Source organism: Blennius ocellaris (genome assembly GCF_963422515.1).
Source record: "Blennius ocellaris genome assembly, chromosome: 16".
Classification (NCBI taxonomy): domain Eukaryota; kingdom Metazoa; phylum Chordata; class Actinopteri; order Blenniiformes; family Blenniidae; genus Blennius; species Blennius ocellaris.
The window spans coordinates 17,373,831-17,398,645 of record NC_137665.1 but is presented as its reverse complement, the minus strand read 5'-3'; the positions used below and the strand labels follow the sequence as shown (position 1 = coordinate 17,398,645).

The window sequence follows — 24,815 nt, the reverse complement described above, 5'->3', positions numbered from 1 at the left end:
GCCGAGCCTATCGGCAGATGAACTGCCGACCACAAAGCTCCCAGGAAGCTCGGCGCTCGAGACACTCTGCTCCGGACCCACGGCGACAGCGGAGCGGCACCACCGGGAGGAACCGTCCCGCCGACCTCAGCGCACACTTTGAAACATCCCAGAATTAACAAGGAAGGTGAGTCACTTCAGATGTCCAACTTAAAAAAAACGATTAAAACTCACTTAACTCGCTTTGACAGGAGATGTGAAGTTGAGCTGCTCGCTGACGTCAACATCCATTCATTCACTCACTCGCCGACTCGATTCAAGCATTTTTCAGGGTTGAGTGATTTCGGAATAGTGTGAAACGTGGCAGTGCGGTCGGACCGGTTTGTTTAAAACGAATGAAACGAGCCTTTATCTCCCCCGTGCCTCCGGGTTGGAGAAGTTCCACACACTGGGACACGATGCTGCCTCTCCTCTCACTCATCCATCTCTTCAAATGTTCCCTCAAATTAATTTAATACCTCTTGTGACAGGCCAGTTGCAGGGAGGAGGAATTGGATGACGAATGGGAGCCAGGTGAGCTGCGTGGGTAAATAACCACATTGGCCTGGACTGGAACCAACTCGGCGATCAATGATGAGAAAGCTCCTCCACTGTGCCATTAATCCATTTAACAAGGGGGCTGCCAGGAGCTGCAGTGTCGTCTGGGAGAGGAAGCGAGCTGACATGGAGGCTTTCAGCTTAATGAAGCACACTGCATCCTCCTCCTCACACAAGTGCCCATTAAAGACCTTGTTAAATATTTCCAAATGAGATGGATCAGAGGAACCTGCAGCTCTGGAGCCACACGTGACGTTTGTCGTGGCTCCATGGCACTTTCACTGCCTCGTACCTAAATAAATATGCTTTTACTTTGCTTAAACGCCGGGATCGGTTTAAAATGGCCATTTTCCCTTCGATAAAAAGGCTTGAAACTGCCAAAATGAGTAGAATTAGTCAGGATGGTGGCACACAAGACAACGCACTATGTCTTGTTTGCTCCTAAAAGAAATAAAATGGCTAAAATGTCCTTCCTTAATGTGGCCATATGAGTCTATAACCCCTCCCTGTAAACCTTATATTGATTATTTTCATCCCTTCAGTGTTTATATATTGGTCACAGTTGTCTTATTTGATATTCAACTTTCTTTCTATTCAGTGGGGGGCAATGCTTAAAGGAAATTTCCCTCTGGGATTAAGTATTTCTACTGTAAAATGACAAAATTGTCTGAAAAATGCTCGAAAAGAATGATGAAACCACTAAAATCGGATACTAAACAGCTGAAAAAGTAAATGAAACACAGTTTTCATACAGAAAATATGCCGTTTTTGTTTGAAAACAACTATGTATGAAACTGTAGAAGCTGCGTTGGCCTCAATTTAAAGGTTAAATATGTTTTGCAATTCCAGGTGAATTTGATTTGGTGGAAAATGCCGGCCCCTTGAGATAGACTCAGTTCCTATGAAGGACTTTGGTATTCAGGATTTGTAATCGGTGTTTTTACCAGCATCCTGTTGGACCGTTGTTGGACTGCGGGTGTGCTGTCTTCTCGTCACGGAGTTGATGGTTCAATTCCCTCGTCTCAAATGACTAAAAGTGTTGCATATGTAAACAAACATTTGCACGACAACCGCAAGCCATCGTCCAGCTATGATATGATATTTGACTTTCTTTTCCTCATATATGCAAACTAAAACATTGAAAATATAATAATGTAATAATCTGCATACATCTCTACCATGAATATTTACTATTGCCACTGTTTCCCCTTTATTTTATTGGAAATTACTGTTAAAAATCCAATGGTTTTTTTCCTTTCCATTTGAATGATCATTTTGACACTTGCAGTACGAGATTCCAGAAACTTCGGCCACAGAATAAAAACCAACGATCATTTCTGGAGTGCTTCCAGCTCACACTGTTCACACGTAGTTAGAACTGCACAGTATGCGGTTTCTGGGCAAAAAAAAAAAAAGAAGAGAAAGTTTAGATATTTGTCTAAACGTTTGCAGTCTATTACACTTGGTAGACACATTTGCACATATAGTGACTTGGGTATAAAGCCTTTGTATAAAACAAAAATACAAATACACGGATGCCTTGACTGTAATCTAAGTATAAAGGTCACAACTCCGCTTATAAAGCAGGAGAAGTTATTTGTGAAATAGTATTGCCGTTTTAATTGTTATGGCTCCAGACTGGGTCTGACAGTGAGAGAAGCCGGTCGATCAGACAAACTGGGACTGATTGTGTTTGATTTGTCGTCACCGTGAAGCCAGGAGACACTGGCACCGTCCGGAAGAGGAACCACAGGCAACCGCATCGACTCCACGTAGTGTTCGGCGTCACGTTTTCTCTTGTCGATATTCTTGGTAAAAAAATGCCAAATTTAAAAGTTCAAGGGAGAATAAATTAGAAACCGTAAGCAGAAGTGTGACAGATGCAGACTCCATGTAAAGAACCGTGGTCTCTCTGTTCATTTCCAGCCCATCTTCATCCTCGTCTTCGTCAGTAGCAGCAGCAGCAGCAGCAGCCATGTCGGCCAAAGCCATCTCCGAGCAGACGGGAAAGGAGTTCCTGTACAAACACATCTGCACGTCCGCGGCCGTCCAGAACCGGTTCCGCTACGCCAACGTGACGCCGGAGACCGACTTCGACCGCCTGGTGCAGGACCACCCCTGGCTCACCACGGAGGTGAGGCGGAGGGAGTGATGAGGAACAATGTGCATGGCCACAAGTCAACGAAACCCTTTCTAAACTATGGGTTACATTTTTTTAATTTTTATTTTTTTTCTAAAAGCGCAGCTTGTGTAAAAAAAACCCGATCTGCTCTTTATGGAGGCGATCACTTAGGCTGGCGGATGAGTGGCCTCTCGGGGCTCGTTGGCCCACGTCGGGGGGGGGGGGGGGGGGGGGTGGCGGAGCGGTGCTCCGTCTCTTCTGCTACACTTAGAAATGAAGCAAAGTGAGAGCAGAAGAGGACGTGCAGACTCCTGTGTGTCCTCTCCGTCTTCACGCCAGGGTCAGCAGTGAGACACCTCGCCCTCCTCTCATTGGCCCTCGGGACGGAATGAGATGTGATGGCGGTTAATTTCATTACTGTGTAACTCATTGCGGGACAACATGTCTCTCTCTCTCTCTCTCTCTCGCTCTCTCTCTCTCACTCTCTCTCTCGTCACCGTAACTAGGCCGAGGGTTTTTATCTTGGAGAATTGATTAGAAAATTGCATTAACTTTCACCTTCAACCTTCTCTTCCTTTGCACACTGGCGAGTGCCCAGCGAGTAATGGCCCTGCTGTCATAAGTCATTCTCTCTCTCTCTGTCTCTTTCTCTCTCTTTCTCTCTCTGTCTCTCTCTCTCTCTCTCTCTCTCCAGGTGGACTCGTCGAGTGCGTCATTAAGATTGTTGCCCAATGTTGTGCTCTTGCTCAAATAATGCTTACCTCATCTTCAGGCGTTAACCTATTGTGCGACAACGCCGACGTGCTGTTGAGCCCCAGAACCGTCTGAACGGTGACTCGGCAAGAAAACCTCAACAGACACACGTTTCCAATTAGCATGGAATCTTACTGAAAACCCACTTTACTTCAGTTCCGTCTATCACTGAACTTTCTGACGTACGCGTCTGCTTTGTCATCGGCTGTGAGGCCACAGTGCAGACCTCTTTTAAAGCTGTCATAACATTAGTCACCCCCCCCCCACCCTCTTAAAAAAATACATAAATAAGAAAGATTAATGTGCTCAAAGCAACAATATGAACCACATTGAGTTTACTAGTTACAGAAACTAACAATCACTGACGTCTCTGAGGAGTTGAGAGTAATTATTATTTTAGTATTATTTTTCCATTTCAAGAGAATCTGGGCTTATAATAACGGTTAAAACTATTTCTATGTACAGATTTGAACAGCTAATCCTTTGTGATGTGATTGTAACAGATCGCTCTGCTCTGATCTGGTTAATGGCTTCACTCATGCATCTTTTGTGTGTTTTATTAGCTTTTATAATGACCTTTTTTTTTCTTGACAGAGAATAAAAATGATATTGACGCTCTCGTGTTGCAGAAACTGGTGGTGAAGCCGGACCAGCTGATCAAGCGGCGAGGGAAGCTGGGCTTGATCGGAGTCAACCTGGACCTGCAGGGCGTCCGCGAGTGGCTGAAGCCCCGCCTCATGAAGGAGACCACGGTACGCGGTAGAAACTCTCCCCTGCTGCTTTCCCTCGGCCCAAGTTTGCTCCGCCCGGCCCGGAGGGATTTGTGTTGATTTAAGCTCCGACCGTGCCTGTAGTAAATCTGCCCCGGCAGTGAAGGAGCAGTGAGTCCCATCTATCCACACAGGATCTATCAATGTCGCACCGAGCCGCCGCCGCCGCCGCTCTGCCTCATAAACCAAGAAGGGAGTTATTGAGAGGCTGCGACGCCTCATGAGGCAGCGGCGAGGAGTGTCTGTTTGCCAGAGACTGTGCTGACATTACACACGAGGGATGAAAATGTCAGCGTCTGCAAGTGACAGTAAATGTGAATGAATGAACGCGGGACAGTGTTTAATCTCGTTACGTCGTATTTATGGTCCTCCGAAGACAAAACCTAATGCAGAAGATGAAGATGAATCTGATAAATGAGCTAAAGTACAGCAATGTGAGTCAGTTTATTCTAAATGTACTTTAACTACAGTGTCATAAAAATGATTGTCAAGTGGATGAACGTTTCAAAATAAGTGAGTGTATCTATTCATTCTACTCATTATTAGTTATTTAACGGCCCCACGTTATTCAAAATTCACTTTCTAATGGTTTCCTAGCAGTAGTATGTGTCCCTGTAGCTTGTGTACGTGGCCTCAGAAGTCCTCTTCCGCACTTATTTGCTCTGCTTTTTAGCGGATGTGTGCTCATACAGGAGAATTTTTCCCTTCATGATGTCATCAAGGGAAATAACCACTCCCTCTATTGGTGGATTCTCACTTTCACCCTCCCACGGGTGGGTCAAAACTTTACAATATGAAAAACAACTAACGGTAAGCAGGAGCTGGCGTTGGCTACTTGGTAGTAACTATAACAACCCACACGACCAAACTAATATTTTTAATTAACCATTCTGCAACGTCCTGCTGCAGCCGCCGGGTCTGAACTCCTTCTGGATCAGGTTCTGGTCCAAACTGGTGTAGCTGGTAAACTGCGTTTCTACAAGGCGATAAATTCACGACACAATCACAACATAAAGCGCATGGTACTAGAACACCAAGGTTGCCAGATCTGACTCACTGGTTCCAGCCCAAACACAACGTAAAGAAACAGCCCAAATCACAAAATCGTGTTCAAACCATTTTATGTGTAATAAAGAACACGCCATAAACATAAAGCTACACCAATTAAAGCAAAAAAAAAAAAAAAAAGAAACCAAACCGGTTCCCCAGGAAGCACAATTGGGTGGAGACCCACCCAATCTGGCAACCCTGATCTTCTCTCTGACCCAGGTGTAGACGGACACGGCTCATGAGCATTTAGAGGCACAGAAAAGCAGCCTGTTCTCAGTGGAGCTCACTAGAGGGACTTTTAGACTGGAATTCAGCACAAATACTAGATTTTGGGGAAAAACACATTGAACACAATGTTGCTGGACCTCTGACACTTATGTGCAACTTTTGGGAAAACTGTATAATACGTGACCTTTTTAAAGCTCAAAAGTTTGAGCCCAGACGGATTACCAACTGCAGTTACTCACACACTCCTACAGCTCATTTAAAGTCACCTGTTCTTGATATACGAGTAACTTTTCAACTGAAAGTCATAAATTCTCTCATTTACAAGTCGTAGTTTGTAAATCAAAACTTCTCAGTGAAATTGCTCCACGTGTGCAAATGTAAAACGTTCCGAAATGTTTGCGCAGAGCCTTAACGTGTCGGTGAATGTTTGCCTTGTGGCTTCTGTGTCTTGTGCAATCGCGAGTCGACATTTTTCAGGGTCTAAATTACAGAAGTTAGTTTGTGTGGACGAGGAAGTTCGAAACCAAAAAACCACCAAGAGCTGCAGGATTTAAATATCTGCACAGTCTGGTTCCGTCTCCAGGCATTTACACCTTGCGCCGGCGTTGCTTTTATCGCTTTACCGTAAAATACATAATGTGCATTACCGTAATTGAAACGTCTTGGCAGCTTCTGCTTCTTGTTTTCACGGCTCTTCACATCTCATTTGTGTTCACGGCTCCCATCACTTCTGTTATTCGCCGTTTCCTTCAGCGCTTCACTGAGCATCCTGTACTTTGCGTCTGGAACACGAATGCCTTCCATCTTTCCACTGAGCCAATATTATTATCGGGATATAAATTGGTTGAATAGAACCCGGTCCCCTGTGGGATTTTCTATTAGTTTGCTTTTGGTGGGTTTTTTTTGTTGTTTTTCACACTATTGCCATCAATTATTCGTAAAAAAATGTCAGCTGTCTCGCTCCTTTTCCCTTGTTATTGTTCTCTCTCGCTCGCTCTCTTGTTCTCTCCCTCTCTCTCTCTCGTTCTCTCGGTGAATTTGTGCCTGTTGGCCTTTAAACGAAGGAGCAGTGACAGCTTCCACCAAATGAGCTGTTAGAGCGGCTCTGCCTGAAGCCCCACGCCACAAGATTTCCTCTTTTTTTTTTTTTTTTTTTATTCTGAACCATCGGTTCACCAGAAGCTTTTTTGCATTTCTTTAAGTCACATTTTGCTGATTTCGGAATAAAATGTGCACTTTTTTTTTTTTATTATTCCTTCTATAAAATGTCACATGAAATACCTGCAACAATAAAATGACTGTTGATGATTCACAGGTGGGAAAAGCAAAGGGCATCCTGAAGAACTTCCTCATTGAGCCCTTCGTTCCACACAAACAGGTAAAACCACTCCTTAGTAGCACTGATCCCAGAATGAAGGGATGCAAAACTACATTTATTGCTATATATTGAAAAAAAAATATTTACATACATTGGGAAAAAAAGTACATTTTATTAACAAATATATATGATTATTAGACTCGAGCTGTATAAAGAGATTTGACATGGCTTAGATCCTTCTAATGTAAAAGTCTGTAACACATTTAGTTGGTCGTGGTTCAGCAGTTGGCAACAATGTTTTATTGTGAAAATACAGTCTGACTCTCAAAATTGTTTCACTCTTCACAGCTCGGCTTCAATGAGATTTTTTCAAAATCATCTGAAATTAGTTTTATTCTTTCCTTCATTCTTTTCTTCCTTCTTAACATCTTTCCTTCCTTGCTTCCTTCTTTTCTTCCTTCCATTCTTCCAATTGTCCTTTCCTTTCTTTCTTCCTTCTATCTATTCTTTTCTTCTTTCCATCTTTCATCCTTATTTCCTTTCTATTTTCCTTATTTTCTTTGCCCTACTTTCTTTCCTTTTGTCCCTCTTTCCTTCCTTTCTTCCTATTTATTCATTATACTTTATTTTTTTCCTTCCTTTCTTCTTTCCATCTTTGTTTTCATCATTGTTTCCTTCCTTCCTTCCTTTTGTCCTTCTTTCCCTTCCTCCCGTTCATCCTTTTGTCCTGTTTTTCTTCCTTCCTTTCTGTTTATCCTTTCCTCCTTCTATCTATCTTTTCTACTTTCCTTATTTTTTCCCTACTTTCTTTCTTTCTTTCTACTAAAATATATGTTTTAAAAGAAAAACGGATGTTTTTTAAACCTCTTTTTAAATGACAAACGCTTGATCGGAGCATCGGACACGTCTTCCATTGCCTCCTGGAGAATTCTTTTTTTATTACTAATCCAATCATGTTGTCGCGGTAAATGAAATGTTTTCCGCCCGTGTGATTCGACTTGTCCAGGCCGAGGAGTTCTACGTCTGCATCTACGCCACCAGGGAGGGCGACTACGTGCTGTTTCACCACGAGGGCGGGGTGGACGTGGGCGACGTGGACGCCAAGGCGCTGAAGATGCTCGTCGGCGTGGACGAGAAGATCGGCGAGGACCAGGTGAAGAAGCAGCTGCTGGCCAACGTCCCCAACGACAAGAAGGCGTAAGTTCCCGGCGAAGGGAGAGTTTGTCTCGCGAATCAGGAGGGTAAAAAAAAACAGTGCAGGCCGACCGACTAATAAATAAACTGTCGTTTGCTTCTTCACTTCATCTCTATTCCAACTCTTTTTATTGACATTTTTCTTTTTTTTTCTTTTTTATTCTTTATGAGTTTTTATATTTTGACACGATAAAACATACAGAACATTGTAGAACAGGGAGTGACCAGGAGATAACAATTAATTCTCAATTAAAGAAAAGATATCAACAATAAAGATGAGAGAGAGAAAAGGAAAGACTAACTATAGTCTACATTTTGAGTATGTAATTGGGCCTTTTTGCATTGGTGTGTGTCGCCCACTCATTCACCAAAGCCGTCAACTCTTCCATCCTATAGATTTCCAATGTGGTTTCCTACCATAATGTTAGAGTTGGTATGTCCAAGGATAACCATTTCTTAGTTGTAGTTTTTTTGCTTGCTACCAGCAAGGCACTAAGCAAACACTTATCTTTTTTCCCCCCAGTTCTGTGGTACACATACAAAAAACATAGTTTTCATTTCAAAGGCAAATGTACAGTTAAGAATTTCCTGCAGTGTTCCATGAATGTTATTGACATTTTTCAATCAAATGCAAATGGCATGGTACATTTCTGAAGTAGTAAAGACCCTCATGCCCCCCCCTCTTAGCCCACCCGCCCCCCACTCAGGTCAAACAACCAACTTCCAATTGTATAAAATGAGTCGCCTGGCCAACAGGGTCGTCGAGGCAACAGTATGTTTTAGTGACTTGGAAAATGTGGGATATCAGGGGATATGCCGAATATAGCCGATTCTTCACTTCATCTCTAAACGGCAGTCAAGATGAAAATGGAGTGAAGGAATGAGGGATTTCCTTCATAAAATGAAACTCCACACAGGAAGAAATGGCAGGACACTTTGATATTGGCAGCAAATGTCGGGGGAGCTTGAGGTGGGTGGAGGGTTTCCATTAGACAAATGACACACTCCTTCCTCCGCTTTGCCTTTATTCAATCAGCCTTCCCTCCCTCCCTCCCTCCCTCCCTCCCTCCCTCCCTCCTTGCCTCCTTGCCCAGCCCTTTTATTTTTATCGCGCTGCTGCTGCATTCGGAGCACGTCCCTTTATTTTGATGGGAAGGATGGCGAGCCCTCTGCCCGGCCTCTCCATCCATCTCCGCAGCAGCGACGGCAGATTCTGACATTGACAAAGCCATCCCAGAAACCACTTGGCCGAACCCAGGCCCCCCCCTCCCCCACCACCACCACCACCACCACCCCCTCCCTCATCGCCTCACTGCCTCCCGTCAGGGCCGGGTGTGGGGAAGCTGAGTCACTCTGGGGGCGGGGGGGGTTTGGGGTCACTCTTGTTTTGTTTTTCCCCTCTCGGTGCCCTGACGACTGACTGGTTACGAAGGCTCCGAGCTGCCGGAGAAAACTGACAGGAGAGCAAAAACACTGCCCTGCACCTCCTCCTCCTCCTCCTCCCTCACAGCTCTGAGTTGACATGTGATGGAGAGAGAAAATTACCCCCCCCCCCCCCCCCCCCAGCTAATTTACAGGAGGCCTGTTTCCTGTCCGTCTCTACGTTCGGAAATACAACGCCGAGTTCTAAATTAGACAACAACTGAATGATAATTTCAGTCACAAACCAGAAATAACTCCAAAGAACTCGACATTTCATTGCATACCATCCAGTGAACTGTGCAGAGATCATTTTATTTCTTCTAGGCATTATTTTAACCAGGAACTCCCATCAACATCAGTACAGGTGCAACGTAAATATCACAATGCAACGGAAAGTAAATCCCCCCCCCCTCTTTTCATCCCCATGCAGTGAAACTTCAATAAATGAGATATCGTTAGCTAATAATAATAATCCAAAATATATAGAATGTGCTATTATTGTCAGTTATTAAACCGTATCGAATAACTTCAATATAATTTCATCCTTTAGCTGCACTGTTGTTTTTGATTTCACTGTTGTTTATTTCAGGTGAGTTTTGTCTTCTTAACTTCTTATCTTCCTCGCCTCTATGCTTTGTTCAGCCTGTATATTCTTAGCGTGTCCACGTCTATTTCTTAAACGTGGGCTTGAGAGAAATAAAATTCCAGTCCTCTGTGTGTACAGAATCGACAATAAAGCAAATTTTGAACTTTATCATTTTCGCTGATAAATCATGAACGTCAAACTATTTTAATTGCTATTTGACCTTTTTAAAGAATTTCACCACACACGATTGTATATGGGAGCACCATAAAACAAAACAAAAGTGTTATTTGCAAGTATTTAATTTTGAAAGTAAGTTTCAAGCTCATGTATTATCGTTTATTTTCCAATTCGCATTGAGTATTATGTTTTCCCAGCATGCCTTTTGTTAAGAAACACCCTAGTAGGATCAAAAAGTATAAAAAAAAAAAATGGCTTCTGTTGATGACATTTAAAAAAAACAAACGTGTCAATAAGAATGTAATTCCTCGCCTCTGCAGCGTCCTGGCCAGCTTCATCGTGGGCCTCTTCAGCCTGTATGAAGACCTCTTCTTCACGTACCTGGAGATCAACCCTCTGGGTAGGTGGAGCTCCTCCTCCTCAACGATTCATCAGGACGGCGTCGCTCCGTTCCAGTTCTCCCTCCGCGGCATGAATGCATGATTCTGAGTTATGAAACCTGCATCAAAAAACGAGTCGGAGAGGAAAACATAAAACCGCAAAGCCACATTTTTTTTTTAACGCCGATGGAAGAAGCCAGTCAATAATTAATTGGCCGGCTGTTTGATGATGTTGTGTAATGAAATAATTGGACGCCGGCTCCTGCCCTCTGGCAGCTGTTTCCTCGAGTCGTGGCTTTGATGTCCCACCAACTCGCCTCACATTCCACTTCCTCCTCCTCCTTCTGGGATTTCTTCACTTCTCTGTGTGCCCATTGTAGCTTTTCCTTCAATTTTTGTGGAGGACATCAAAACTATGCGTGTTTGGAAACGTTGTATCATGTTAAGCAACTAAAAAAGAAAAAACATGTTTGCATTTACCCCCCCCCCCCCAGTTCTATATGGCCGCCATCTTGGATTTTGCAAAATTAGCTTTTATTTTGACAGCTGAACTACCATTTAAAGGTCCAAGGAAGCCAGTGTTCTCAGTTGTAGATGTGTTGGAAGTATTTGTTATAGCAGTTCTCGCAAATACCGAGAGAAATTGTTCAAGGTTTAAATGGTGCCGAAGTTTTTTCATTCAATTTTTATTTCTTTTTGACTTTCATGTCTCCAATTTCAGTTTAGTTTTAATTTGTTTTTCATCCACGTTTGTGAGTTTAACTTAGTTATTTTTCACCCATTTCTTGGTTTTTGTTTTGTTATTAGTTTTAGTGTCTGTTCTTTGTAATGTGGACTATTCTTCAGGGATGACATTTAAAGAAGATATAAAAAAAAAAAACAGTTTTCAGGTCGCCGCTGGACAAATGTTGTCTGGGATGTTGTCTCGATTTGACCCCCGAGTTGCGCTACGTGTTAGGCGTTCTCCCCCATCGCTTCATTTTCTTTGACCATTTTAGTTACTTTTAATTAGTTTTCGAAGGGTTTTATTACATTTTCACTTTGTTACCTTAAAATCTTTATTTGATTTCATTAATTCTTTTGTTTTCGTTGACTATTAGAACCTTGATTAGGCCAGAATAAGCACCAGCAACAAGGACGTGTTTGTCGTGGTCCAATTGTTGTAGTCAAACATTCAGTAACACAATAGAATTTCAGCCAGTTAAGTGTGTGGTTGAATCTAGTTTCTTTGTTATGATGTATTTGGATTCTTTGGCCCTGAAAATGGTGGTTTAGCTGTCAAAATAAAAGCTCTAGGTTATTCATCAACTATAGATGTCGTCGGAAACATTTTTTTGCGGCAGCCATTTTGTAAAATCCAAGGCGGCGGCCATCTGTCGGGCTCACCGCTTGTGTGTTATTTCTGCAGTGGCCACAAAAGATGGCGTCTACGTGCTGGACATGGCGGCGAAGATCGACGCGACGGCCGACTACATCTGCAAGGCCAAGTGGGGCGACGTGGAGTTCCCTCCGCCCTTCGGCAGGGAGGCGTACCCTGAGGTGAACAACACCGCTTTGGTCGCTGCACTTTCTCCCGTGACCGCAGTGGAAATTAGGATGAGCTGATATGTGAACGTTTTTAGGCCATGACTTGCGTTTTACGGTAAAACATCCGTTTGGAGTCGTAGCGGCTGGAGACGGATGAACTTCAATGACTTTAAAGTGATGGTGAGAGGTGACTGGCACATTTTTACCACTGTTTGAGTTCGATATAAATAACCTTGACTTGTAGTTCATGACCCGTTTTTCTCCTAACTGTTTCTAAAAATGGAAACGGAAAGACTTTGGACCCCCCCACTTCTTTGACTGAACAGTGAAGCTAAACGATACACAAAACACTTACTGGCAGAGGAAAGATACAGGTGAATAAACAAATACATCTCCACCTCTACATTGATAAAAGCGTCTGTGTGGAATTTATCAGCCGAGAAGCAACTTTGTGATCATGTTGTAATTTTAGAAACTAGATTTAAATACAAAGGATGAATGTTCATCCAGACGGGCTGTTTACGTGCTAATCGGTGTCTGTACATATCCATTGAATTGAACAATTTTCTTACTGTCGGGGGTTTAAATAAAGACGCGAATCTGTAAATATTGACTGGACACGGGCTGCAGTTCCGGTGTGGCTTGACTCCTCCGGGAGCCGGTTGGAGGCAGACTGTCTGTGGAGCAGACGGCTCGCTCTAATTGGAGTCCAGACTGGAGACGGCGGATACATTTGATTGGGCGCTTTCTCTCTCTCTCTCTCTTTTTTTTTTTTTTTAACTCAGCCACCAGCTGTGGCCCCGACTGTCATAAACAACCACTGATGTGCATCACCTCCACTGTCACTTGCTTCTACCTTCCCAGTGTGTCTCCAGTTAATGAGCCTTGACAATCAAGCACAACACAGCAGACTGGATCTGGACCGCACGGAGAGGCGCTCCGCTCTGATTGAGGCCGTAATCACGCCTCTCGCCCTCTTGATTGACCTTCTGCGTCTCCCGCGCAGGAGGCCTACATCGCCGACCTCGACGCCAAGAGCGGCGCCAGCCTCAAACTGACGCTGCTCAATCCGCGGGGGCGGATCTGGACCATGGTGGCGGGAGGAGGGGCTTCGGTCGTGTACAGGTACTGGGAACAAGCGAGCCCAAAAATCTTTGCGAGACTGAAAAAAAAAAAAAGGCACAGCGGTTCACTCTGCCCGCTCAGCTGTTTTTAATAAACCCAGTTTGTTTGAGAAAAACCGCAGGAAGTGGGGATCTCGCTCGCTCCGGTGCGAAGCGAGGCGTCGCCGACGCGTCGGCCGTGACTAATTATTCCCACTGAGCACTTTCAGATTCCTCTTGACATTTCGCGGTATTATTTGAGACACCGTCACATTTACTGGGTTTCTGTTTAAATTAGAATTTCGTCTTCTCTCTCAGCGACACCATCTGTGACCTCGGCGGGGTCGACGAGCTGGCTAATTACGGGGAGTATTCGGGCGCGCCGAGCGAGCAGCAGACCTACGACTACGCGAAGACCATCCTGTCCCTGATGACTCGAGAGAAGCACCCAGATGGTAGAAAAACATCAAGCCCTCTTCCAGCTCTAATTCATTTTTTTTTTTAAACCACATTTTTATTCCCTTTCGTGATGATAAACAACTGTCTGAAATAACCCGCTGCAGGAAAAGTCCTGATCATCGGCGGCAGCATCGCAAACTTCACAAACGTTGCAGCAACGTTTAAGGTAGAATGACGTCCATGCTTGTGCCCAGCCCTCCATCCCGTCCCCTTATTATCTTTGTCCGTTTATCCTGTTCATGTGTGTTTCAGGGGATCGTTCGAGCCATCAGAGACTATCAAGCGCCCCTGAAAGAACACGAGGTGACCATCTTTGTCCGCCGTGGCGGCCCCAACTACCAGGAAGGTCTCCGCGTGATGGGAGAAGTCGGTACGTTCTTTAAACCTCGGTGTCAGACCTTGTTTGATTCTCACACCCCCGTCCCGATGTTTGACTCTCCCGACGCTCCTCACCCGCAGGTAAAACCACCGGCATCCCGATCCACGTCTTTGGCACCGAGACTCACATGACCGCCATCGTCGGCATGGCGCTGGGTCACCGGCCAATCCCCAGCGAGCCTCCTGCCGCCGCGCACACCGCCAACTTCCTCCTCAACTCCAGCGGCAACACGTCGGTACGACGCGCCGTGGCTCCGTGCCAGACGAAGCATTTGCAGCGGTGGGAGCCAAACGCTCACGATTTGACCGACTCGGTTCCCCCGGAGTAGAATATCAGACGGCCAGACTGTGCAGGGGGTCGTGTGTGTGCTGCTGTCGTGACTCCACGGCGAGCGCTGCCTCCCCTCAGGCGGCCATTAAGATTTTGCACAATGTGAAGGGTTTCAGCACAGTGAATGTGTGCACTGGTACATGAATGCTGTTTCTAACCTACAAGCAGATATAATCTACTTTTTCTTCTCCCTCACTTCAATTAATGCCCAAAGCACTGAGATGTGTTTTTTTTTTTTTTTTTTTTATTAAACAAGTCAAAAACAACTGTATTGGCAGGTGATGTCTCATTACATTACCTAAAGGCCTCGGGCAGCTCTTTGCTTTTAAAATACAGACCACCACTGAGTTTTTGTTGTTGTTGTTGTTGTTGTTTGTTTTAAGTAGTAATTAAGTAGATTAAATCAAAAACAAAGAAACGAGTCATTATTTTTTTTTTATTGCTGTTAAATTTCAGACTCCTGCATCCAGCAGAACAGCGTCTTTCTCTGAAAGCAAAGCCCATGTGGGGGGCTCGCCAGCCAAGAAGGTGAAAAGTGGGACATCCAGAGGTAAAACCACACACACACACACACACACACACACACGCTCCACTGTGCAGTAGTAGGTGCATTTTCAATATTTGCTTATCTCATAAGTGGGTCAAACCCTATCTTGCTCAGTGAACAGTTGCCTTGCCCCTGTGTGGTTGAGTTCAGGTGGACGGCTCCCCCTTCAGACCACAGGAGGAATTTGCATTTAACTTGTTTTTACCAGAGGTTTTAATCCCGTCTCTGAAAATGTTGGTGGATTATTTCAAAAGCAGCGTCGAGCAGAGCAGGATACAAAGCTCACACTCCTGTCTTGTGAAGTTTGTTTAAATATATTTGTGGATAAAGTCGCTGCTTATATATACATTTTTTTTAAAGATTAGTTATTTATTATCTATTCTGTTTATAGCTTTTATTTATTCTGTGTGGCGCTAAAAAATGTCTATTCTACTCCATGTGCCCCGTCCTTCCTTTCGTTGGCAGAAAAAGCGACGGCCCTCTTCAGCAAGCACACGAAGTCCCTGGTGTGGGGGATGCAGACCCGAGCCGTGCAGGGCATGCTGGACTTTGACTACGTCTGCTCCAGAGATGAGCCGTCGGTCGCGGCGATGGTTTACCCGTTCACGTAAGCGGAGTCAAGTTTGTAGTCGGGGCAAACGTAGAAAAAAAAAAGAAATCCACGAGTGAAGTGTTCTCCTTTCATAAACGCCTCTCCGTGTGGCTGCCTTCCCAGCGGAGACCACAAGCAGAAGTTCTACTGGGGCCACAAAGAGATCCTCATCCCGGTGTATAAGAACATGGGTGACGCCATGAAGAAGCATCCAGATGTGGACGTGCTCATCAGCTTCGCCTCCCTGCGCTCGGCCTTCGACAGCACCATGGAAACCATGCAGCATCCTCAGGTGAGTGCCCTCTCGGCAGCATCCGCACGCGATTCAAACTCCCTTGAATGGCTTTCTAGCTGAGCCTTTTTTTCGTCTCTCAGATTCACACCATCGCCATCATCGCTGAGGGAATCCCAGAAGCTCACACCCGGAAGATCATCAAGGCAGCGGATGAGAAGGGAGTCACCATCATCGGACCAGCGACGGTTCGTCTCGCCTCGAGTATTTCTGCTCCCGTAGTCGGCGAGAACGTGTGAAAAAAATAACGTGTGTCCGCCATTGCAGGTTGGAGGAATCAAGCCAGGCTGTTTCAAGATCGGGAACACGGGAGGCATGCTGGATAACATCCTGGCCTCCAAGCTGTACCGTCCAGGCAGCGTGGCCTACGTGTCTCGCTCGGGCGGCATGTCCAACGAGCTGAACAACATCATCTCCCGGACCACCAACGGTGTTTTTGAAGGCGTGGCCATCGGTGGAGACAGGTGACCGTTTTGTTTGTCGGTGTTTGGGAGACATCTGCAAACTTTATGGCCAAAAGAGCCTTTTTTTTGTTGTTTTTGTGATCCTTCCACCAAATTCACCTTTAAAATGAGGCAAACGCAGCTTCTAAAGTTCCATATATACAGTAGTTTTGAAACGCTTACAAAAAAACTGCATCTTTATTTAGATTTAGTTGTTTATTTGAATGGGACAGTGCATACTGAGGCAGAGACAACCAGTGCTGTAGATATGCAGGGTTTAGCTTGGAGCTCATTTCCATCTGCAGTCCCATTGGGTGAAAACACAAGTACTGTAATACATGCTAGACATACCACACACTGGAAAACACACCGTATTACGATACATATAGCACATAACACACGAGGAAAAATACCACATTACCAACCAGACAATAAAATCACGACCACGTCTATCCCTACAGTGCGACAGTTAAGGCGTCATTTATGAAGTTTCAATTGCAGTTTAGGATTGTAGACATTTCATGACGTTTTCAGCTGTTTTTGTACCTGATTTTAACTCATTCATCCTTTTTTTTTTTCCTAACAATTTTGACATTTTAGAATAGAATAAAATAGAATCCCTTTAAGCATTACTCCACCTAGAATGAATCCAACGGAAGTTGAATATCAAATAGGACAGGAGAAATATTAAATAAGTCAATTTTCAGGCAAGGTAATTGACAAATATAACTAGTGTGTGTGTGTGTGTGTGTGTGTGTGTGTGTGTGTGTGTGTGTGTGTGTGTGTGTGTGTGTGTGTGTGTGTGTGTGTGTGTGTGTATAGACTTGGACATAGATTAGTTATTTTGATAAAATATCAATGTACATATTTATATAGATTATCAACAAAGTGTGTATATCAGTGTGTGTATGAGCTTCCACACGTTTTGTTTTGTCTGAAATTAAAATGTTTTTTTTTCCATAAAAAATAAAGGAAAGAAAGGATTCAATTTTAGCCATTTTAACTCTTTTCTAAGCAGTTTTGCTTGTTTGCTTTTTAATTCTATTCATTGTTGCATTTTTCTCCCCCCATTTTAGTTATTGTGCCTTTTTTTTTTTTCTTCCCCAAGACCTATTTTATCCAAGAAATAAGTCATTTTCAAAATGACTGATGTGTAAATCAAATGAAAATAAGCTCAAGTATGTACTCGGGCACGATTTACTGAAAGGAGCCGCTCCAAGTGGGACAAAGAGCCACATGAGGCTCCAGAGCGGCAGGTCCCACACCCCCTGCTGTACAGAGTGTGATGACAATCGTTGCCCCCCCCCCCCCCTCCAGGTACCCGGGCTCTGTGTTCACTGACCACGTGCTGCGCTACCAGGACACCCCCGGAGTGAAGATGATCGTTGTGTTGGGAGAGGTGAGGAGATGGAAACCCTCGCACATTCACGCCTGCACTTCTTTCGTGTATTTACGCCTCCCTCCCTCCCCTCCCCCCCTCCCGACAGATCGGGGGAACGGAGGAGTACAAGATCTGCCAGGCGATCAAAGAGGGCAGGATCACCAAGCCAGTGGTGTGCTGGTGCATTGGAACCTGTGCAACCATGTTCTCCTCAGAGGTGAAGCCAAATTGTGGTTGAAGATCCAATTCTGGGCATTTTGGGACTTTTTGTTTCTGACACCTTTTTTTTTTTTCTTTTCTTTTTTTTTTCTTCCCCCCCCGCTCCGTCCAGGTTCAGTTTGGCCACGCGGGGGCTTGTGCCAATCAGGCGTCTGAGACCGCGGTAGCGAAGAACAAGGCTCTGCGGGAGGCCGGCGCCCACGTGCCCAAGAGCTTTGACGAGCTGGGCGAGGTCATCAGGTCAGCCTCCAGCTCTTCTGTTGGGATTGTCATGTCCAGATGAAAAGGACACTCTTAAATTAGTTTTCCTTTCCCGAGATTGCCACTTGATCGCCGTGTCACTTTGTGTCGTGGTTCTCCACGCAGGTCTGTGTACAACGACCTCGTTGTCCAAGGTGTCATCGTGCCAGCTGAAGAGATGCCGCCTCCCACCGTGCCAATGGATTACTCCTGGGCACGCGTGAGTACATCTCGACTTTAGTTGTACAGGACTGTACTTTATTGTTCAGTAGAATCTGAGTGAAAGCATTTCATTTCATATGGCATATTGCATGTACATATACATATACAGATATTTATACATGTGCAAGTACACTATTACCATTGGTATTATTATTATTATTACGGATATATATATATTGTTATTGTTATATTGTTGCTACCATTATTAGTAGTACTATACACGAGTATTATACACTATTACACATTGTTATTATCTGTATTATTGTTATTATTATTATATAATGCCTACTTCTAATGGCTCTGCCACTGCACCTTACTATTTATTTATCTTGCTTTTATCTCGTGCTTATTTCTAAGTGCCCATGTTCCGTTCTGTGTTTTACTTTATGTCTTATACCCAGATATTTTTATATTTAAATTTTTGACTTTTATTTCTATTCTACCGTATTTTATTATATTCGTATGTACCAGATTGCTGCAACAAAACAATTTCCCTTCGGGGATGAATAAAGTAATTATCTATATCTATCTCGAAGAAACTAAATGATCAGTGGTTTAAGAAAGACACATATTCCTTGACTGGTTGACGTCGCAATCATGAAATTTACAACTAAAACATGCTGTTTCAGTTAGTTTTTTTAAAAGCCGTTTCTGCTGCTGCTGCAGCTGGTCGCCACCATTGCTTCTTTTCTTCTTCGTGCGTTTCCTGTGCAGGAGCTGGGTCTGATCCGCAAGCCGGCTTCCTTCATGACCAGCATCTGTGACGAGAGAGGCCAGGAGCTGATCTACGCTGGGATGACCATCACTGAGGTCTTCAAGTCAGAAATTGGACTGGGAGGAACTCTGGGGCTGCTCTGGTTCCAAAGGAGGTCAGAATCAAGCTGAAACCCTTTCATGACGGGTACATACACATTAACCCCAACCCAGTCTTCCTACTCAGGAAAGGTCCAGAGAAGAGTGCAACATAGCTTAGAAAATGGGTGTGAGATGAGTGTTTCGAGCTTGAGGTTATAAAGCACCTTGTGAACCCAGCAAGAATGTGAAGTGGGCCCCGGGGGAGCTTCCAGCTGGGGAGAGGTGGCCAACGAGCCAACGGGGGGGAGAATGCCAAAGCCTGTTTTATATTCTTCGGGGCACCCGTGACGGGAGCGATGCCCAAAACCGCAGACACACTTGTTTGGAGCAGCAGAGTAACCGTACGACCCGGTTAGTGTGGAAAAGATGTGTGACCCAAAACGGTCCCAGTTTAACACAGGACTGCAATGGTTTGAGGGAGACGACTTGCATCACTGACAGATGGATGTATCTTTGCAGGTCTCGCATTTGTGTAGCGAGTTCTGAATGGGATCTTGCGTCGTATCAGCCTGCGTCCCGGGCACAGGTGGATGACAAATGAACGAGAGAAGGCGTGGATTCCCAGACCAAATAGACCTACTGTGTATAACACAGAGATGCATCCCTGAGCAGTGGGATCCGTGTTTAAAAGAGTATCAGTTAAGATTTCTGGAGGGGGCTTCTTATGAGGTTTTCAAGGTTCGTTGCTTAAATCTAATTCAGTCACTCTTACCCGGACCTGCTGTGGCCCCGCAGGTTGCCGAGGTACGCCTGCCAGTTCATCGAGATGTGCCTCATGGTGACCGCCGATCACGGCCCCGCCGTGTCCGGCGCGCACAACACCATCGTCTGCGCCCGAGCCGGCAAAGATCTCATCTCCAGCCTCACCTCCGGCCTCCTCACCATCGTAAGACACACACACACACACACACACACACACACACACACACACACACACACACACACACACACACACACACACACACACACACACACACACACACACACACACACACACACACACACACACACACACACACACACACACACCACCAGTGTTTCAGTGCCACGAGGAAACGTCGCGCGACAAGCTGCGGTGTTCTCTTTCTTAAGGGCGACCGCTTCGGAGGCGCTCTGGACGCGGCGGCGAAGCAGTTCAGCAAGGCGTTCGACAGCGGCATGCTGCCCATGGAGTTTGTCAACAAGATGAAGAAGGAAGGGAAGCTGATCATGGGTATCGGACACAGAGTCAAGTCGGTGAGTGTTGAGCGTGGCGCGGCGGTTAAGAGTCGACACGCGGGATTGTGACTTAAAAAAAGGAGGCGCGTTGTGTTTTTTTTCCGCAGATCAACAATCCCGACATGAGGGTCCAGATCTTGAAGGACTTTGTGAAGCAGAACTTCCCGTCCTCCCAGCTGCTGGATTACGCTCTGGACGTGGAGAAGATCACCACCTCCAAGGTAGGAGTTGTTCACGTCCTGCTTTTTAAAAATCCCTTCAACATTTTCCCAGAGCCTTCCCTCTCATCATCCCCTGTCGGTCGCGTTGCTAGAAACCCAACTTGATCCTGAACGTGGACGGCTTCATCGGCGTGGCCTTCGTGGATTTGCTCAGGACCTGCGGTGGATTCACACGGTGAGTCGTGGTTTTTCACTGGGGGGGTAAATAAATGTAATAAATATATGTAAATATATGTATAAATAAATGTAATAAATAAATGTAATAAATACAAACTGTATTTATTAAAAGACAAAGACAAGATGACATAAGAAGTTTACATATCGTAGAACGAGTACAAAGGAAGTATAGATCCAGAAAAAGCGTTCGTTGGTCTGAATTGGTCGTTTCTTTATAGGGTTTTGGAAAAATCTGGATTTAATGAGGAATCCATGAGGTGTATTGAATCAATATATGAGGAACCTTAAAGCAAAACAAACGGCACGTTGAAGTAGGACTGTTCACTGATGACGTTCATATTTTTAGCGAAACCCAATGAAAGTTTCCCAAAAGCGATGAAACTATTGGAGGTCGATGGAAACTACTCAGGATATGAAATGAATGGAGCAAAAACACAGATTTCATCAATAAATGATTCCCCAGATCAGAGAAACACACAGACTCACGTGGAGTGAGAAATCAATAAAACATTTGGGAGTCGGCGTTGCAAAGAGAATAGATAAACGGTCTGAAGCGAATTACACCAAAATGAATCAAAACATTAGGAAAGACTTGGAGGGATGGTCAGTGGCCTGCTAAGACCTCAGCTCCAGGATAGACATGATAAAAAATACATATTTTACAGAGGCTTCTACGTCTCTTTCAATCTCTACCAGTGGTGATTCCACAAAAACAATGGACATCGAGGTTTATACGGGGAGGAAAGAAACCCAGGATCAGACAAAGAAGTAGGAAATTGAATAGCACACAAAGACTTGATGTGTAATTTAGAGAATCAAGTGAACCCAATAATCAAAACCTCATTTGAAATGTGGAACATATAAATTAGAGGGAGACAGACTTTGCGTTGGTTTGCGTGGAGTCCCAAGGTTTCCACCTTTGAGAACACGTCTCCGAGGAAGAACGTTGAAGCCCAGTACACGTCCACGAGCTCCAGCACCTGCAGAGAATACGCCTGGAAACGCTGGGTTGGATATTTTATCGCCCCGAAAACAAAGAGGGGAATAATCTCAACCCAGCAGCCATGCTGGAGATCATGTGGATTAAGGAATGTAGACAAACGGACACATTCTGGACTTTCCCAAACGTCAAACAACGTTTAAATATAATGCTGGGATACGAAATGCACAGATTCTCTAAGGTTCTATGCCAGGGACGCGTGACAGATGGAGGCAGTTCAAGAAGTATCTGATTTAAAATACTCTTGTCAGCAAGTAGAAAGTGTGGATCAGTGGACGAGCACTGTGGAGGACATTCGTCTAATGGAGAGACTCGCACACTAAACGACATCATTTTGTAATAAATGGGAAAAGAAGGACTTTGACTTATTGCAAAGCTGAATACTTAATCATGTATATGTGTTACACCTGACCATCAAAATTGGTCAAAGAAAACCTTAATAAAAAAACAAGTAGTTAAAAAAACCAACAACCTGTTATTAGATTTATATCTAAGCTCTTATTTAAAAAGGATTATAATATCGATCTGTATGTACAACGGCTACATACTGCCACAAGCAACCTCATTAAAAAGAGCAATTTAAAATAGTGTGGAGATTGGTACTACTCAACGCATATTTATATGCTTATTTACTGGTATTAACTTATCATGTGCCTTTTTTTTTTAATTCAATTTCCTGTTAAATATTTACCTCCATTTATCTCCATACCTGCTGTAGTATCCTTGTTTGCACTCGTTCTCACATCTACATTCATACTTCGGTCATTGGTGTATTGTATTTTGTTAAAAATGTTTAATAGAGCATTTCTTTTTTTTTCTTTTGGGTATATTGTATATTCTGCTGCTTCTTTTTAACCTTTCTTTTTTTGCTGTTGTAACGGTAAATGCCCCTGTTGTGGGATGAATAAAGTATCGCCTAAATCCGTCTTCCCCCCCGAGACTTTTTGCTCCTGTATTTATCCCGCCGTGTCGTCAACAGGGACGAAGCCGATGAGTTTGTGGAGATCGGCGCGCTGAACGGCATCTTCGTCCTGGGACGCACCATGGGCTTCATCGGTGAGTCACTCCTCCGCGTGGCGACGACGACGATTGGAATCTAAGCTAACCGCTTCGTCGCTGCTTGTTCCACAGGACACTACCTGGACCAGAAGAGGCTGAAGCAGGGTCTGTACCGCCACCCCTGGGACGACATCTCCTACGTGCTGCCGGAGCACATGTCCATGTGATCCCAGAGAGCGCCCCCCCCCCCCCCCCCCCCCCCCGGCCGTCCACTCCCACCGCTTGCACTGTGACCCGTCGCCTCGATGCAGCGCGGCGGGAGAATAGAGAAGACGACGTTCCAGTTAATAGAGACGTGAACGACGACAACTGGAGAAGTTGAACGTGCTGTTATTTACCCACATCAGTGTATTAACCATGCATGTCTGAAACACAGACCGACGCGTCTCTCTCTCTCTCTCTCTCTCTCTCTCTCTCTCTCTCTGTGCCGCTCTTCTCGCTGTGCCATTCGGACGAACACGTAGTGCAATAACGCCTCCTAATATGTGAGATCGTACTGTAGATCTATAGAGATGTATTTATAGAGAAAATGAAACCCGTAGCGCTTGTCGTGGCACATTGGGACCGTTTATTTTTTCGGCGTCATTCCACTTCCCGTCTCCGGCTCAGCAGCTGGGGCGACGCGTGGGAGAATCTTCTGAAAATGCTTAAAGGTACAATATGTCTAATTGTAGTGTGGTAATGCAAATCGATATAACCTCAAACGCTGAGCTGTGCGTTGTCAGAAAGGCTCATTTCGTCTTTGCAATACATGTATGTGCCACAGAATTAAAGTGGATAAGATGTGTCTTGAGAATTGAGAAAAACTCGAATATTTTTGTGTCGATAGGGTACTTACAATATATTTATTTGTCAAACGGCAGCAAGCGAGATGAACATCGTGTGGATAATTAGGTCGTGATCAGTACACCTTCATTATAAATGTCTACAAAATCTGCTAGAAATCACAAATGTCACCAGTGTTTCTGTCAAATCTTTTTTTTTTTTATAACTGTTGTAGTGTGAACTGACTGTGCCTCTGTACTGATTTGTTGTATGTTTACAACTGTGTGATTCAGTAAAATAGTGATTAATGGAATTCTGCCTCCTTTTCCTTGTGACACTGAGTCTCTACATGTAAACTTGAGGGTTTTTTGTTTGTTTGTATAAGTGTGTATTCACTGGAAGCTCCACTTTAGTTATATCTGTTATGTTTTACTGAATTATGGGCTTGGTTTCTGAATTTGAGTGGCAAAATCATAGCATACACCAATCAGTCCCTTACTATTAGTTATATCTACTTTCTATATATAAGCCATAAGATGTGGAATAGATCATACAGTGATGTTTCCTCCAGGTAAAATGGCTTTACACAATCCAAGTATGTGCTTGTGAGGTTGGTTTCATTCAAACACATGCTACTTTCAAAACATATATATATATATAAAAAAAATCTATTTAATGGGAAATGTATATATAACTGCTTCAACCTCATACAACATTTCTCTCATATAAAACTTCTAAATCGTTGAAAAACACAAATGGAAGAAAATGCATTCATGTTAAAAGGGAAAAAAGGAATGCTTTGACAGGTTGGACAACCTATAATAAACACGTGGATTATATTTATATTTAGTTTCATTCAATTTTGTGTTATTCTTGCAGACACTGTACATTGTCAAACGTTGCATGAATCCTTTTAATTAAAATGAAACAGTGATTGAAGCAGTTTGTCCCACAAAGTGTATGAAAAACATTTGAAATCCAAAATATTTTACTATATGTATAAGAAAAGCTCTGTCACCATTGTAATTGAGGATGATGTGTTAAAAACTGTCACGGTGACAAGTTGTCCGTACTCTTAAACTGTTGCAACAAGACGTACAGGGACACTCCATGTGCACTCAGCAGACGTTACCTGACGTCACCCAACGCAGGCACGCCTTTCTCCGACTGCGCATGTGTGTGACCCTGTGTGTGTTTACCCAGCTGAAGT

General features: G+C 44.2%; 1 protein-coding gene across 1 annotated transcript; it reads left to right on the top strand.

The window, feature by feature from the left end:
• The first annotated feature begins 76 nt into the window (after positions 1-76).
• aclya (ATP citrate lyase a) lies at positions 77-23,022 on the top strand. The gene is made up of 28 exons (XM_080510854.1): positions 77-166; positions 2,503-2,710; positions 4,081-4,203; positions 6,815-6,877; positions 7,824-8,014; positions 10,517-10,596; positions 11,985-12,115; positions 13,110-13,228; positions 13,525-13,661; positions 13,770-13,831; positions 13,918-14,035; positions 14,125-14,279; positions 14,831-14,924; positions 15,387-15,528; positions 15,637-15,805; positions 15,889-15,993; positions 16,073-16,269; positions 17,566-17,647; positions 17,736-17,846; positions 17,961-18,088; positions 18,215-18,308; positions 19,025-19,179; positions 19,901-20,051; positions 20,258-20,401; positions 20,491-20,604; positions 20,697-20,779; positions 22,761-22,837; positions 22,913-23,022. Exons 2-28 carry the CDS (start codon positions 2,552-2,554, stop codon positions 23,005-23,007), a joined length of 3,279 nt encoding a protein of 1,092 aa, XP_080366980.1. The 5' UTR covers positions 77-166; positions 2,503-2,551; the 3' UTR covers positions 23,008-23,022.
• Positions 23,023-24,815: the final 1,793 nt, after the last annotated feature.

Bases quoted from the DNA above. Each gene is read 5' to 3' on its own strand.
- aclya (XM_080510854.1), top strand. From the start codon at position 2,552: ATGTCGGCCAAAGCCATCTCCGAGCAGACGGGAAAGGAGTTCCTGTAC. The intron at 8,015-10,516 runs GTAAGTTCCCGG...TCGCCTCTGCAG, and splicing joins GTCCCCAACGACAAGAAGGC to CGTCCTGGCCAGCTTCATCG. The intron at 14,925-15,386 runs GTAAAACCACAC...TTTCGTTGGCAG, and splicing joins GAAAAGTGGGACATCCAGAG to AAAAAGCGACGGCCCTCTTC.